A 15,575-nucleotide genomic window follows, 5' to 3' on the forward strand; every position below is an offset into this window, starting at 1 on the left:
TCTGCCTAATGTCTCAGGCGGCTGAATATACCCGTTGTAGTCATGAGAATGAAGAAGGTAGCGAACAAAGCTTGTTTTCTGTGATTGTTCTGTTCAGCCAGTACGTCAAAAATTTATATGGTAGCAGAAATCACGTGTAAAAGGTTAAGATCGGGGTTACACACTTTATAGAAATAGAAGTCAAAGGAAGGGGGGTTGGGTGAGGGGTAGGTCAATGGCTCACGGAGTCAAGTAAGTGACGTTATTGTCAGACAGACTTGTGGGACCAGTTTCGTGGGCCAGTTCAAGTTCAGAGGTCGTACAAGTTTCCTTTGGATGCAAAGTTGTGGATCCAGCAGTCGGATTCCTATCACCTCTGCGATCGATAGTAGTCTGGATCGTACCAGTCGTGATCCGCTCAGAGGTACTCGGTATATGATGGTGAAGGCTTGCTCCTTGTCTATGACATGACAGGTTTCGGCCAAGTGTGCTGCAATCGCGCTTGAGCCTAGTTTCTTTCCACTACCACTCAGAGATACGGGATTGTGTTCTCATATTCTGTCCGACAAATGCCTTGTCGTACGACCAACGTTTGATGCTCGGCACGACCATACGAATGAGTACACACAAAAGCTGGCGGCAGAACGTGGCAATTTGTCTTTCAAGCAGAATCTGATGGTGGGGCTGGAGTTGAAGCTCAAACATAGATTAGCGGCCAAGTATGTCGTATCCACGGAGTTTCTAAGCCTTCTGGTGATTAGTTCAGCAACCGAGTCACCTTTGAATGGAAGCCTCATGTATACGGGCTTCTTTCTAACAGAAAATTCCGTAGGTTTGGGTTTAACGGCTTCCATAGTCTTCAGTACGAACCTTTCAGGATATCCGTTCTGCAGGAATGTGCGTCCCAAGAACTTTAGTTCCTCTTCTAAGCATTCGGGTGAGCATATCTTCATTGCTCTCTCGGTCAGGCATCTAATTAGGTTGCGTTTTTGTTGCAACGGAACGAAGCTATCAAAGTGAGTATACTGACCTTTCCACGTTTGCTTTCTGTGGACCTTGCGTTCTATGGTCCCGTCGGTCTTCTTTTTAACATTGACATCGAGGAAGCTTAACTGGCCGTTTTGTTCTAATTCGATAGTAACCTTGATATTAGCATGGACTGAATTGAAACTGCTTAGTACGTCTGTTGTGCTGATGGTTTCATCGGCAAGAACGAATATGTCGTCTACGTAGCGGCGATATAATGTTAACCGTCCAATGAGTGCATCTAATTTTTGAGTCTCTAGCTTGGTCATGAAAAAATCTGCTAATAGGGGACCTAGAGGAGACCCCATCGCGACCCCGTCCTTCTGTCGATAAATTTGATTGTTGAAAGTGAACTGAACATTGTAGGTACAAAGGAGCAGGAGTTCCTTAAGATCCGAAGTAGGAATTCCAATATCCTTACCGTTGCACTCAATCAAGTCACAAACGTAGTCTATTGTCTCGGTGAGTGGTATGTTGGTAAACAATGACTCGACGTCCAGGGAGAACATGGAGTGTTTATCAACCTTCAAATCTCTAATCTGATCGACGAAATCAAAACTGTCTCTTAAGCTGTGTGTCGACACTTCTCTCCTGATTGGTTCTAACAGACTGACCAGCCATTTGGCCAGAGCATGATAAGGAGAATTAGACATATCGAGGATGGGCCTGAGAGGTAGGCCGGGTTTGTGCACTTTCGGGAGACCATAGAGCCGAGGGATTGTTGTGCCAGTGGGGCGGATACGCTCGAAAGTCTTGGTGTCAATGCTTCCGGATTGTTTGAGGCGTCTTAGTATTTTGGACACCGCTTTTTCAATCACGTGCGTCTTGTCTTTCTCGGATTCCATTTTCCTAAATTTGGATCTGTCTGAGAGGATGGTAGTCATCTTATCAATGTAGTCGGATTTATTCATCAAGACAATTCCCGAACCTTTATCTGGCTTGGATAGTAAAACTTGGTCGTTTAGCTGTAAGCGTTTCAGAGCCTCGAAATGATCCTCTGTTAAAAGTCGTTTGGGTCTGGGTTTGTAGCTGAGGTACTTGTAACATGAATTGACTAGCGTCGATTTCAGTTGTTCTACACTCAGTTCAGAGGAAGGTACTAGCACGGATAGCTGGTCATATAGATTCTCAAATTGGACTTCAAGCTCGAGCTGACAGTTTCTACGACTGGGACAACAAAATTTTGGACCTAGTGACAACGCCTCCAAAAGGGTGGTGTCTAGCGTTAACGAAGAAAAATTGTGCACGTACCTTTCGGGATTTGTTGGGAACTTGGTGCATGGTGTCACTGGATTAAGCTGGTTGACGAGTTTCTTTTCCTTGGCGTCCGTCCGTTTGGCAACAATAAGTCGAACATATGCGTTGAAGTCTAAGCGATCGGATATCGTCAGCGTTTCTAGTGTCCCTGCATATTGGGCTTGTTTACGTTCTAGTTCCCGAATATTCTCTTGTATCGTGTCACATTCGTTGCGTGTGTGGCGGCTTAGTGCAGTGGCAGTTGGATTGATTCGGTTTCTGCGTAGTATTCGCGAATAAAAAGTTGGAAACTGATTCTGTTGTATACACTGATTGAGGATTCGTAGCTTTGTCCTGGCTTCCGCAAGTTTCGCGCTGTACCTCAGATACCTCTGAAGTTCCTTTAGCACGCATGGGTCTTTGGATTGTCTCAGGCGGCTAAATATACCCATTGTAGTCATGAGAACGGAGAAGGTAGCGAACAAAGCTTGTTTTCTGTGATTGTTCATCTTGGCTAATACATCACAAATTTATATGGTAGCAGAAATCACGTGGAAAAAGTTAAGATCGGGGCTACACTTTAGAGAAATAGAAGTCAAAGGAAGGGGGTTGGGTGAGGGGTAGGTCAATGGGTCATGACGTCAATGTCAGACAGACTTGTGGGACCAGATGTTTCGTAGGCCAGTTCAAGTTCAGAGGTCGCACAAGTTTCTTTTGGATGCAAAGTTGTGGATCCAGCAGTCGGATTCCTATCGCCTCTGCGATCGATAGTAGTTTGGATCGTACCAGTCGTGGTCCGTTCAGAGGTACCCGGTATATGATGGTGAAGGCTTGCTCCTTGTCTATGATATGACAGGTTTCGGCCAAGTGTGCTGCAATCGCGCTTGAGCCTGGTTTCTTTCCACTACCACTCAGAGATACGGGATTGTGTTCTCGTATTCTGTCCGACAAATGCCTTGTCGTACGACCAACGTATGATGCTCGGCACGAGCATACGAATGGGTACACACAAAAGCTGGTGGTAGAACGTGGCAATTTGTCTTTCAAGCAGAATCTGATAGTGGGGCTGGAGTTGAAGCTCAAACATAGATTAGCGGCCAAGTATGTCGTATCAACGGAGTTTCTAAGCCTTCTGGTGATTAGTTCAGCAACCGAGTCACCTTTGAATGGAAGCCTCATGTATACGGGCTTCTTTCTAACAGAAAATTCCGTAGGTTTGGGTTTAACGGCTTCCATAGTCTTCAGTACGAACCTTTCAGGATATCCGTTCTGCAGGAATGTGCGTCCCAAGAACTTTAGTTCCTCTTCTAAGCATTCGGGTGAGCATATCTTCATTGCTCTCTCGGTCAGGCATCTAATTAGGTTGCGTTTTTGTTGCAACGGAACGAAGCTATCAAAGTGAGTATACTGACCTTTCCACGTTTGCTTTCTGTGGACCTTGCGTTCTATGGTCCCATCGGTCTTCTTTTTAACATTGACATCGAGGAAGCTTAACTGGCCGTTTTGTTCTGATTCGATAGTAACCTTGATATTAGCATGGACTGAATTGAAACTGCTTAGTACGTCTGTTGTGCTGATGGTTTCATCGGCAAGAACGAAAATGTCGTCCACGTAGCGGCGATATAATTTTAACCGTCCAATGAGTGCATCTGATTTTTGAGTCTCTAGCTTGGTCATGAAAAAATCTGCCAATATGGGACCTAGAGGAGACCCCATCGCGACCCCGTCCTTCTGTCGATAAATTTGATTGTTGAAAGTAAACTGAACACTGTAGGTAAAAAGGAGCAGAAGTTCCTTTAGATCCGAAGTGGGAACTCCAATATCCTTACCGTTGCACTCAATCAAGTCACAAACATAGTCTATTGTCTCGGTAAGTGGTATGTTGGTAAACAATGACTCGACGTCCAGGGAGAACATGGAGTGTTTATCAACCTTCAAATGTCTAATCTGATCGATGAAATCAAAACGGTCTCTTAAGGTGTGTGTCGACACTTCTCTCCTGATTGGTTATAACGGACTGACCAGCCATTTGGCCAAAGTATGATAAGGAGAATTAGACATATCGAGAATGGACCTGAGGGGTAGGCCGGGTTTGTGCACTTCCGGGAGACCGTAGAGCCGAGGGATTGTTGTGCCAGTGGGGCGGATACCCTCGAAAGTCTTGGTGTCAATGCTTCCGGATTGTTTAAGGCGTTTTAGTATTTTGGACACCGCTTTTTCAATCACATGCGTCTTGTCTTTCTCGGATTCTATTTTCCTAAATTTGGATCTGTCTGAGAGGATGGTGGTCATCTTATCAATGTAGTCGGATTTATTCATCAAGACAATTCCCGAGCCTTTACCTGGCTAGGACAGTAACCCTGATCTTAACCTTTTACACGTGATTTCTGCTACCATATAAATTTGTGATGTACTAGCTAAGATGAACAATCACAGAAAACAAGCTTTGTTCGCTACCTTCTTTGTTCTCATGATTAGAAGTCGTCTGGACGTCCACTGGATATCTTTTTATTTGCGGATCAGCTGACATTTCTTGTAGAAGGTATCAACCCGTGACAATCACGGACCGTCTTTCCTGCATTTTGATTCACGACTTGACACGCACATAATACTTAGCTTCTTATTTTAGCGGCTCCTGAAGACTGAAAACCTTATTATGAATTCTCACTGGTGGTTCGCAGCTACCCCTTTGGAACGCGGAAAGTGATCTTTGTCTAGAGATGCGCAAAACAACTTGCCATACGAAATGAGCAATTATACTACCTCACTTTGTATAGCCTTGCATCCACGTTATTTTGGCTACTTATTCTCACATGAGTATCGTGTCGACTATGTGCAACCGTGTTACAAGGAGCAGCAGTTTCGGGAACTGTTTAATCAAACACCATTGGTTATCAGTGTTTCAGGTGTCTCACTTCTGCTACATTCATCAGCGAAGATGCGTAGCAGACTCAAGGGCTTTAACCACTTCAGTGGCAACTTCTCTATCTAGACCGACTTCCCATTGCTTTCAGATGATATCTTCAGTGTTTGCGGTACTTACCACTCGCGTTTTGCCGAGTACCGACCTTTTCTAGATAGAACTTTTTGATTTGTCTCAGTAGCTTTCAAAGTTCGTTTCAGGCGGCACACAATTCTGGCTGCTATTGCAACTCAACCAACATATATTTGTTACCCAGAAGGTAATAACGTGCCCTGGCCTGAATGTATGACTGTGGCACCAACTGGATGCAAATATGTGAAAACTCGGATACTTTAAGTAAATGTTCCAATATACATCGAAACACAAGTCTAACAGGCCTGGCAGCAATCAGTAGGTTGCTCGAAGTTCTCCGACAACCCACGACCGGTTTCATCTAGGAGCTCAGTACGTTGACGCCGTCCCCGAGCCCCTGTCAAACCTATGTCTTTCCTGAACGCCAAATATTCCACAATCGATAAAATACACCCATTTCGAAATTAAGCTCGTACTAACAGGAGACTCAACTGAATCATACACGAGCGATTCACCTGGATATCAGTAAGGTCTCCCCTTAACACCAAATATATTTACAAATGAGGCATTTTTGTTAAAACTACTGTTATTTACCACTACCTAGATTAAGGAACACGATTTTTGAGTTTTCTTAATTTTTCGATTTGTTTCATTGGCCATTTCATGCTCCACATGCCCACTTTGTTCAGGTTTATGACAAAAGCGAGTGCTGCAAATGGTTGTTTGGCAAGCGCGCTTTGAGGCCCCTTCCGTAAATCGGACTGCACCGGGCCTGCCAGCTAACTGATATTATCACAGTTTTAGTGCTCCCTCCTTTCAGTTCTCTTCGAACGGCACTCCGACGCATTTACTCCTTTTGTTCACCAAAGGTACAAACTCACAACCGCTGCCGTATTTGACCGCGAGGCGATATCACAAATCACTGTTTTGATTGTCTGCTCAGACTACGGGCAACCCCCACGAAACACCAGTGGCGCAGTGGCAGTGAGAATTACAGATATGAACGATGTAGAACCAAAGTTTCCGAGGGAAAGATTCTACATGAACGTTCGAGAAGATGTACTCGTTGGCAGCATCTTGTTCACGGTAAACGCAACAGACTTTGATGAAGGTGAGTTGATCAGCGATTGGGTGAAATTTCGTGTGAAAACTGCTTGGCTGCCTGCAGGATGACATTAAGTATAGAATAACAGTGGAAACACTCAAATCAATAATCTGTCTAGAGATAATCCAAGCCATTTATGAATTTTTGCTTTATTTAATCCCTCATTTCGTGAGGTGGAAAGCTTCACAGTAAGAGTTGTTACATTTCAATTGTAATGCACGTAAAAACAAGGAAAACAGAATTATCAGGCACCGAAAACGCTCACTGGTTTTTCTGTCACGTTAAGCAATTTAATTACAGAGGGAACATCATCAGTCTATACAACAAGGTCACTGCATTGTTGCAAAGTGCAGCGTAGTTGTTGTGGTATCGCATGGCGGTACATGATGAATGGAATTTCGTTACCCTTCACCAGCTGCTGACAATTGTTTGCCCTGATTTAGTATTTAAGCATGCGAGAGATTTGAAACACAATCCCATAGAGATACCTCGCTTGTTGCGGTATCAAACCTAGAACTGACTTTTCATGTCTTGTATTCTCATTTGTTGTTTATTTCGTCTCAGAGAAAATATCAGTATGAAAGCAATTAGTGTCCACTACACATCACCGTCGTCCGAATTTTTAATTCCAGGTGCTCGCTTTTGGTCACAAGAGTCAACAAAGATTTAAGGTGATCGGTGACACCATAAAACGTCTCGCTGTCCGTTTCATCCTTAGAATACGAATCGCAGCCTAAATTAATTCATCTTTTTCAAGTTTACCTATGTTTCTGAAGAACGGGAACCTTTGGTGCCTGTGATTCAACAGGTGACATCAAACCCAAAACCAAGAGGTTCGTTCGTTGAACAGCGAAGTTTGTCCAGAGAAGTCGCCGTTAATATCCTCGCCTTATTCGCATTCACGGACCTTTGCACAAGCACATTATATCATATATTGAACATTCAACAACGTATCTTTCTTGTTGTTCGCTATTTTGGTACGGATCACCAGGTAGAAATGCCAAGCTGACTTATTGGCTCTCCGGACCGGATATGGACTATTTTGCGGTTAACGAAAACAACGGCGAGATCTCCGTCAGGCGTCCTATGGATCGTGAGCTCAAATCGTCACTTCATTGTCGGATCCACGCGGTTGATCAAGGTACACCGCCGCTCAATTCATCAGCAGATGTCTTGGTATCCGTGACCGATGTCAATGACAACCCGCCGGTCATTACGGAGAGGGTCGAGTTCGAAATCAAAGAAAATCACGCAGCGTGTGAGTATATTGGAGTACACTTCGAATATTGTTCGAACTGACTTCAGGTGCAAATTCTACTGGGTACTTACGTTTTCCAGGGTATAATTCCCTCATATTCCCCATTTTAGACGGTAACGACCTCCCCCTTTACCACCTCTATATTCCATCTGTATTATACAAACGGATATTTCACTATCTAAGCGAGATAAGTCTTCTCCGTTCATAATAAAGTCAGAAAACACCGATCTCTAGTTCCGTCCTTCCAGGAACCCACCAACATCACATCGTTTGTCTTCCCGAAATTCGCACACTGGGTCTCTGACGTGGGACAAAAACGTGTTACCACTACTCCATCAACGCATGTTGAACGGCCCTGACTAATAACATTTGCCAATACCAGGAATTTCTCGCTTTGAGTGATGCGATCGGTTCGCCTGCGGGACCAACAGGCTATCTAGGCTGAGGGATTAGATTGGACAAAACAGGAACCCGGGTTAGCATGCATATTCCTCAGGACAGTCCGTCGAAAAACGAGGTAAGTCCTCGTATGTCAAAAACTTGCAGGTTAACGATGACTCCTGGAAGGATGATCACACGAAGGGCACATCCGCGTTTTCTGGTAGTGTGGGATGAGTCAGAACATTCAGTTAGGATTTGTCCTGTAAGTAAAGTCAGCCGTGCAAAGCAAAATAGTTAGGGTTGGAAATTTACAAGCGGGTTTTACACGCTACAATACGCCACAGGAAATACCTTGTGCTCTTAAATGGTGAGCCAAACGTGGTCTTGGATGTAAAAAGTTGATTCGGATTGCTCAGTTGTGAACCACCCGTGCAGATATATGTCGTGCAATATAACATAAATGCGGAGGTTGAGAAAATAAAAAGTCGTCTGAGCCTTAGTGGGAAACAACCGAAGACGAATTATGGGATCGGATGGGGAATCGTCCTATTAGTGGTGTGTAACGTAACCGCATGAAAGTCCACTTGTTTGCAACTTAGGTGGTTGTTGACAGGAGCTTTGAATGGATTACGACTGAATCCTTTGTTTGTGTTATTCATTCACTGAATGTGCTGTACGAAAGCAACTTTATATTTCATTAATATTTCGTGGTATCGAATAACTTCCTGACATACCACATAAAAGCTGGATGATCATTCTCCGATAGTTTTTGTCGTTCTTTTTCTTTTTGGGTTCACGAAGGGGCTCTATTCCACGGACGTCCACTGACCCTATGTTGTACTCGACTGAGGGGTATCATGAACGGGGGAATCAGCTAGGATCTAGTTATACCTCCTGCCAACGCCAACCTAGATTTCAAATAAGCACATTCCACGCATTACATACAAAATTGATGATAACTCATGAGATACGCCTACCTGATGAACCGTTTGAAAGGGAAAGCGGGCAGTACTTTGCCGTAGAGTTTGCAGAAACCCTATAAGTTTTAGAGTGTCATGTCTAAAGTGTCCCTCCAAAGACAAAACTCTACCTAAAGAAGTTCTGGTGCTTATTGCTGTTGAAACCACTTGAGAATAGAGAAACACGGGGCAGAAAAGCTCGGCAACAGAAGCAAGCTTATGCAAACATGCCATATTTGAAACCGTTTTCTTTGCTCTAATTGCCAAAAAGTGATCAGTGTTGCCCACATAAAGTGTAAAATATGACAGCCCACATCAACATGCGAATCACTGCATGAGGTGTGATGAGCCTTGCTCATCAAGAAATATACAGATAACAGAAAATTAGTATCCGAACAGACTTTTTAAGGCTACATAAGGCATTGGATTTGGGTCTTGAGTCCGATTTAGAACTATCCTTTGCTGTTAGTGAGAACGAACTACTTAGAAAAGGCTAGTGTTAAATTCATATGAACCTCCATTTCATGTCAAATGGGTTTTACCCTCATTTGTGTTTCATCTCAATGAATTCTGTTCATCTACAATCAGTAGTTCGCCTTAGTAAGCGAAAAAAAAGCTAGAGTAGTAAATAACGGTTTTCCATTGATTTCTGGCGAAGAAACATCTGACTTTAGGTCGACTTATCCTAATCCGAAAACAGCAACCCACCACGTTTCTCACCCAACTGGTCCGGTGGATGTAACAGAATTCAATCACCTGATGTTTCAATATAGTATTAACGCCCAGAACCAAAGAGACAGACCTTGACTTTGCGTACGGACTATGTAAGTTACAATGTCTTTGGATTCTTTTTAACACGAGACGAAATTTTTCACACAACTGACTAGCAGTGAAAACCAAACACTCAGGATTTCAGCATACTATGGATGATCGCTGTGTAAGATTGTATCATCTAAAACACTTTCCAATGAACACTGCAATTAAAGCGGCCAGGGCAAACTACGGGAGGATCCCATCTTTCTGCACTGTTCTAAAAATTCGGATTTCATTATTCATAAAGTTTGCTGTATGCCTTCTTACGCAGCTGCTCCAATTGGCCAACTGACAGCATCGGATCGTGACGCTGGTCGAAATGCAGAAGTGAGCTTTTCACTGGTTCAGTGTTTAGCCCATCCATTGGAAGTTATGACGTCCAGTTCCAATGCTGGGCAAGGCAATGGAAGCTGGACCAGGCAAGTGGAGACACTCTACACGTGAGTTAGACTTGTACTGGGTTCTGGTACCAAGCCTAACTTCTAAGGGAAGAGGAAAACGCAATTCCTTCGAGTATAATGTGGGCGGTGTGCGCTACGTATATCATCAACAAATACTTATAAAGTTTGTGAATTCTGCTGAATGACCGTGTTGTTTCCGGACAGTTTCTCAAAGCTACTTGAGGAGCAGGATCGGCCGTAACTGCATTTGCGTCAGGCCTGGACGAACCAAATAAGCATTGCGTTAAGTCTAGACAACAAAGATATCTCGAATATCGTACCAAATGAAACACGAGGTGGCCTGGTGCGGCACGTTCAGTTGAGGTCACCAGCGTAAACGAGAGACTCAGCTGGATTTAGTTGGCTCTCCTGCTAAAAACCAAATTCATGATCAAGTGACATTAGATGTAAGGCTGCGCCTACCTGGTGAGTCTCAAGAAGGACGGAACCGACCGTGGGCTTTCGAGGAGTGTTCAGCAACCATACAAGCAGTGTCTAATGTCTAGACGAAAAAATGTGTATGTAAATGTAGGATTATTTAAGGACGGGGACATTCATATCTGTCCCATGGACACAACGTATCACGATGGGAACAGACTGTCTGTTAATGGGTCAGAGTAAAACCGAAAAATAGACTGGCCGAATCATGAAAGGAGCCAATCAGCGCGTTGGGTCATTCTGTGACCACAACCGCCTAGGCACATTATGTAGGTGATGGCGACTTGAGTGGAACGGAAAGTGTGGACAGGAATAAACATGATTTAGTCATAATGAGGACACATCCCACTAAGCGATTTGAAGCTAACTAGGGTAGGATCCGCCCAATAACTGTGTCCATCTTAGAATTATACTAAGTGGTCCGGTCCAAAGTGTTTGCTTTACGAAAGGCAAACTGCGTCCCGGGAGAAAGTGGCATTGCCTCTTGAATTGAAAGTATATTTTGGGCGTTCGTCATCTCATGCACGGAGTGTGGATCCTGACTAATCGAGTGAAGGAAATAACCGCTGATTTGGATTCGAAATCCGTTAATTTCGACGTCACTAATGCAATCATTGCCACTAGAACAACACAAGGCACAATCCAGGCTAGGACTTTCAAAGTTAATTCGTTGGATACGGGAATAATTCATTACATTGAATCGATGCTGAATCACGCTTAGACATGTACCAAAGCGCATTCAACTATGATCCAGCGTGAATTTTTTCGGTGTAGGGCTATATTTCACGTGCATGATTCGTAAGCAGAAACCTAAGCTGGGCCATACTAGACGCGCACATTCGCTCAAGCTGCTTTGAGACACTGCGGATCAGAACCACATGACATTTGAAAATTGTAGTTTCCTCGAGTCTAACGCGCACTATATGCGTGCAACATGCTCATAGATAGCGACGAATTGAACGTTTCAGAATTCTTGCTGATGATCCCGTTTACCTAAAAAAAGAGCGACACCACTTAGAACAGAGAACTAGAACACTTCGAAGGAATGAAGAGCCTAAAGAAGGTTCTGCGAACAAAATGATGCTACTTTGGCCGGTGTTGGGAGTTGGTGTACATCAAGACGACGCTATACTAAGGCGATTACTAATAGGCAATCGAAACTTCGGCATGGTCACTAAAAGACAGGTTGAATTGACAACAGGTAACCACTGTAGAGTGAAAATGTTTGAAGGCTGGAGCACATTTATATGCGTTTGTCCATTCATACTTCATACGAACTTCGGACGGGTTCAGCTGGTTCCAACAAAGACACCATTTAGACCAAACCACCGAAGGCACAACAATGAAATTTTCTAATACACTCACAAAGTTGCTTTTTCGAGAGATTCACCTAAAACCCAGCTGAATCTCTCTTTTATGGTGTTTCTAAGCAACTGAATGTGCTGCACCAGGCCGTCTCATGTTTCAGTTGGTACGATATTCGAGATATCGCGAAGAGACTGAGCGAAATGGTACGATCTTGTCCACATACTTAAGATGCTCAATACTGATTAGTTGTTTGGGTCTTCAGTTAGTAGATATAGAGATTTCGGCTTCACCAGTTGATATGAGTACAAAACACAAAGGGTGATGAAAGATAACTCCAAGAAGTGTAACTTTCCGTGGTGCGCTCGAGAGGATACTATCCGTGGTCATTCATGAGCCCAAGGGATTGGAGAATAAAATGTTAGAGACCGATTTTGGAATGCTATCCTGACATAGATGTCGCCACTTCAGTTTGGGTGACCTTGGTCACTCTGTGTACACACTATTTGCCTCTGAAATCGTTTTCTATAAAAATGGAAAAGGCACTGCGAGTTTTTTAGGCAGTGAACAGGGAACATTATGATAACTTGTGATGTAGCTTGGTGCCTTAAAAATTGCATTTCAGTAGTACTCTGTAAATGGGTCGATAAAAGTTGATAAAAGTTTTAACGATGATCTTCCGAAGTACTCCTAGTGATCGACTAGTGTGAACCTGATAGAAGTGTACCAGGACGGCCTCAAAAATTGATTCTGCTCTCGATTGTTCTGCTATATCAACAGATTCCTTGTCGCAAAAGATGGCCGCATATTTCTTGGACAGGCTAAGCTTGATCGAGAATCCTTTCCAGCGTACGATCTCGTGGTCAAGGCTGAGGACCATGGGCAGCCCCGTCTGAGTGCGACGTCCACAGTGCTTATCCGTATTCTGGATGTTAACGACAATGCTCCGACTTTCACTTTTCCATCTTCTGGAAACAATACAGTCTATGTGCCGCGATCAACTGAGTAAGAGCTTATGGTGAATTGCTGTGCACGATATCGATCCGTATTGTCACATATGTGTCATTTTGGAAGTTCCATCCGTAGCTATATCCCCAAATCCTCCAACAGTAATTGTTCGGGTGGCTGTCGAGATGATCGACACGCTTGGTAATAAATGGATTCGAGCCATCCCTAAACCAACATGTTGTGAGTACAGTGGTTACCAGATAAACTTTTATATCTGATTTACCACGCAACTAAAGTAAAACCTTTTCAAAAATATCTTTCTCTTCAGAGTTTTATGGAGTACACCTTCGATTTCATTTCACTTACAGAGGCTTGGATGTAGAATCCTCTCTCGAAATGAGCTGGAAATTTCCGTACATTTGGTCAGAAACTAAATTGTTTGGATTCCGAAAATATTCTCAGCTGGGCAGTTTCCAGCAGGACAGATTTCACCGCAGGTCACTCTGTGATTTTAATCAATATTTCCTAACCAGTTCTGGGCAAAAGCCGTCCCTGAGGATTTTAGAAACCTCCTCAAAGAGCTGTGATGAAATGTCTCACTTCGATGTGTATTTACGTATTTCTTTTCCATGACAGTCAATATAGTTCGCAATCATTGATCAATCATGTGAATGAATTTGACATGTGCGGAGTGTATTCGACCATTCTAATAAAAGCAAGAGTTCTCTCCCGAACAAAAAAGCATTGTAGATAAGCATACATCAGGAGTCATATGTGTTAATTAAATCAGCTTCGTATCCTATCCTTGAGAAACTCCCACTTATATTTCAGACCTGGTCTTCCCTTGACAACAGTACAAGCATTTGACAGGGATAGCGAAGACAACGGCCGGGTACGGTACACTTTGAAAGGTGATCGGCAGGGGGTACACCATGACCTATTCTCGCTAGATTCACAAACAGGTGAACTTCGCTTGCGGCGCTCCGTCGATCAAAGGTCACCGCTATTACCTGAAGGTGTTCAATCAAATTCAACCAATCTGGTCAATAATCCGGATCCTCATGCTTCGGACGAAGCGAGTTCCGATGTATACGCCCAACAGTCCGCCTTCAACTTACTTATTACGGTGCGTGACAAACTTTTTTCGAAATCACTGTATTAATACCATTAGTTTTGAGAGGCTCTCGAGTTTTCGAGTGCAGCCCCGTTTGGTATCTACGCCAGAATTCGGCTATTCAGAGGGGAAATTAGACAAATAGTTATTGACAAAAGAGGGCATCAGTATTTGTGACGTTTTCGGTTCTGAATGGTGCAACCGACCAAACAATCTATTTACTGACTTTGCAGTATCCAGTCGTATCACTTATAGGAGCGAATATTTTTTTATCAGGATTCCAGATTTGTCCACTGTGAAAATAGCATATCCTCTGTATGGGAAATTTTGTAGTTCAGTTTTATCAGTCACTTTAAATTCTTAACCGTTCCACAGTACCTGAGAGTGAACACAGTGCGTCCACACTCAGATAAGACAAAAAACATTACGTGTGGTTGACAATCTCCTGTTCTGAATTTAACCTCATTTCGGTTGCTAGGCGAATTAAGTGTCAGCATTGATGTTGCTGTCTATGGTGATGACTATCCTCTGGAATGAAAATCCCTTTGAGAAAACGATTTGGCAACCAATCTTTTGTGTGAACATAAACATCCTGAACCTAAGAGGTCTCCGAGATTTGCTTATTTATAACCTTATTAGAGACGTCCTAATAAAAACACCGTTCTACGGATTCAGATTTATCACGTCCTTCGCTCCCAGAAGTGGTTGCGTCTTGAGTACAGCAGACGCACTGAGACGGCACACCCGTTAGCTTTTTGTTTGGACGTGATTCGATCTGGTCGATGAGTTGAACTTTTGGTGCGCACGCATCACAATTCACTGGAATCTTATTTCCGGATGACTGGCTGACCGAGATTGAAGGAGTGTCGCGCCAGCTGTTGCTTTTAGACCAGCTCGTCGAAGGTGTACACTCGGCGCTTAGTGCCCACTTACGGTTGGCGTAAGCAACCGGTCAGTTAGGCATGGAGGATCTGGTTCATGTAGCTACATTGCAGTACAGGACAGGCAGAAAGGGGCACCAGTGGAGAACCTGAGGAAAAGTGGACTGACTAACCGAGCAGGTTGCCGCCATGAAAACGAAGACGCGGAGGCACGTTCGAATGGCATTACTGGCCCCATGAAAGCAATAATGTCGCGCACCCGGCCATCTTTTAGTAATAACTGTTTAGCCTAGTTGCCTTTTCCGGGTAACTTGCAGTTAATGCTGTGACGAACTGCGATACAGGGCTTCATTGAGATAGATGGGAGGGTGGATTTATAATTAATCGGTAGGAGGGCATGGGGTCACTGAGGCAGAGAGGGAATGAAGCCGTATGCGCGCTAGCCTTGAGGGCAGCCTGTAGATACCGACTGAAAAGTGAGGGCTCTTCAATGCACTTAATGCACCTAGGTGACAAGTCTGTGTAGCACAAGTTCCTGGTCAGCTAAGACACAGAGCTGACAACTTCGGGAGCAGACTTCCTCAAAGTCATAAAATCTGTGATGGACTTAATGCGGGACAAACTGGTGACATAGTATGGTTCAGTCAAGCTTGAAGGTAACCCAAGCGCTGCCGTGAGCGAACTGTGAGTCCGAAAG

The 15,575-nt window shown here is 43.8% G+C and overlaps 1 protein-coding gene across 1 annotated transcript in view; it reads left to right on the plus strand.

The window, feature by feature from the left end:
- T265_10845 (hypothetical protein) overlaps positions 1–14,045 on the plus strand; it is a gene marked incomplete at both ends in the record, with an annotated part of 30,695 nt that extends 16,650 nt beyond the window's left edge. The window contains 9 exons of the mRNA XM_009177331.1: positions 252–420; positions 454–698; positions 2,938–3,064; positions 3,098–3,349; positions 6,041–6,347; positions 7,333–7,599; positions 10,024–10,192; positions 12,716–12,940; positions 13,715–14,045. Of these exons, the coding sequence (XP_009175595.1) occupies positions 252–420; positions 454–698; positions 2,938–3,064; positions 3,098–3,349; positions 6,041–6,347; positions 7,333–7,599; positions 10,024–10,192; positions 12,716–12,940; positions 13,715–14,045 (2,092 nt within the window). The remainder of the gene's footprint in view (positions 1–251; positions 421–453; positions 699–2,937; positions 3,065–3,097; positions 3,350–6,040; positions 6,348–7,332; positions 7,600–10,023; positions 10,193–12,715; positions 12,941–13,714) is intronic.
- Between the last annotated feature and the right edge of the window lie 1,530 nt (positions 14,046–15,575).

Source organism: Opisthorchis viverrini (genome assembly GCF_000715545.1).
Source record: "Opisthorchis viverrini unplaced genomic scaffold scaffold181, whole genome shotgun sequence".
Lineage (NCBI taxonomy): Eukaryota > Metazoa > Platyhelminthes > Trematoda > Opisthorchiida > Opisthorchiidae > Opisthorchis > Opisthorchis viverrini.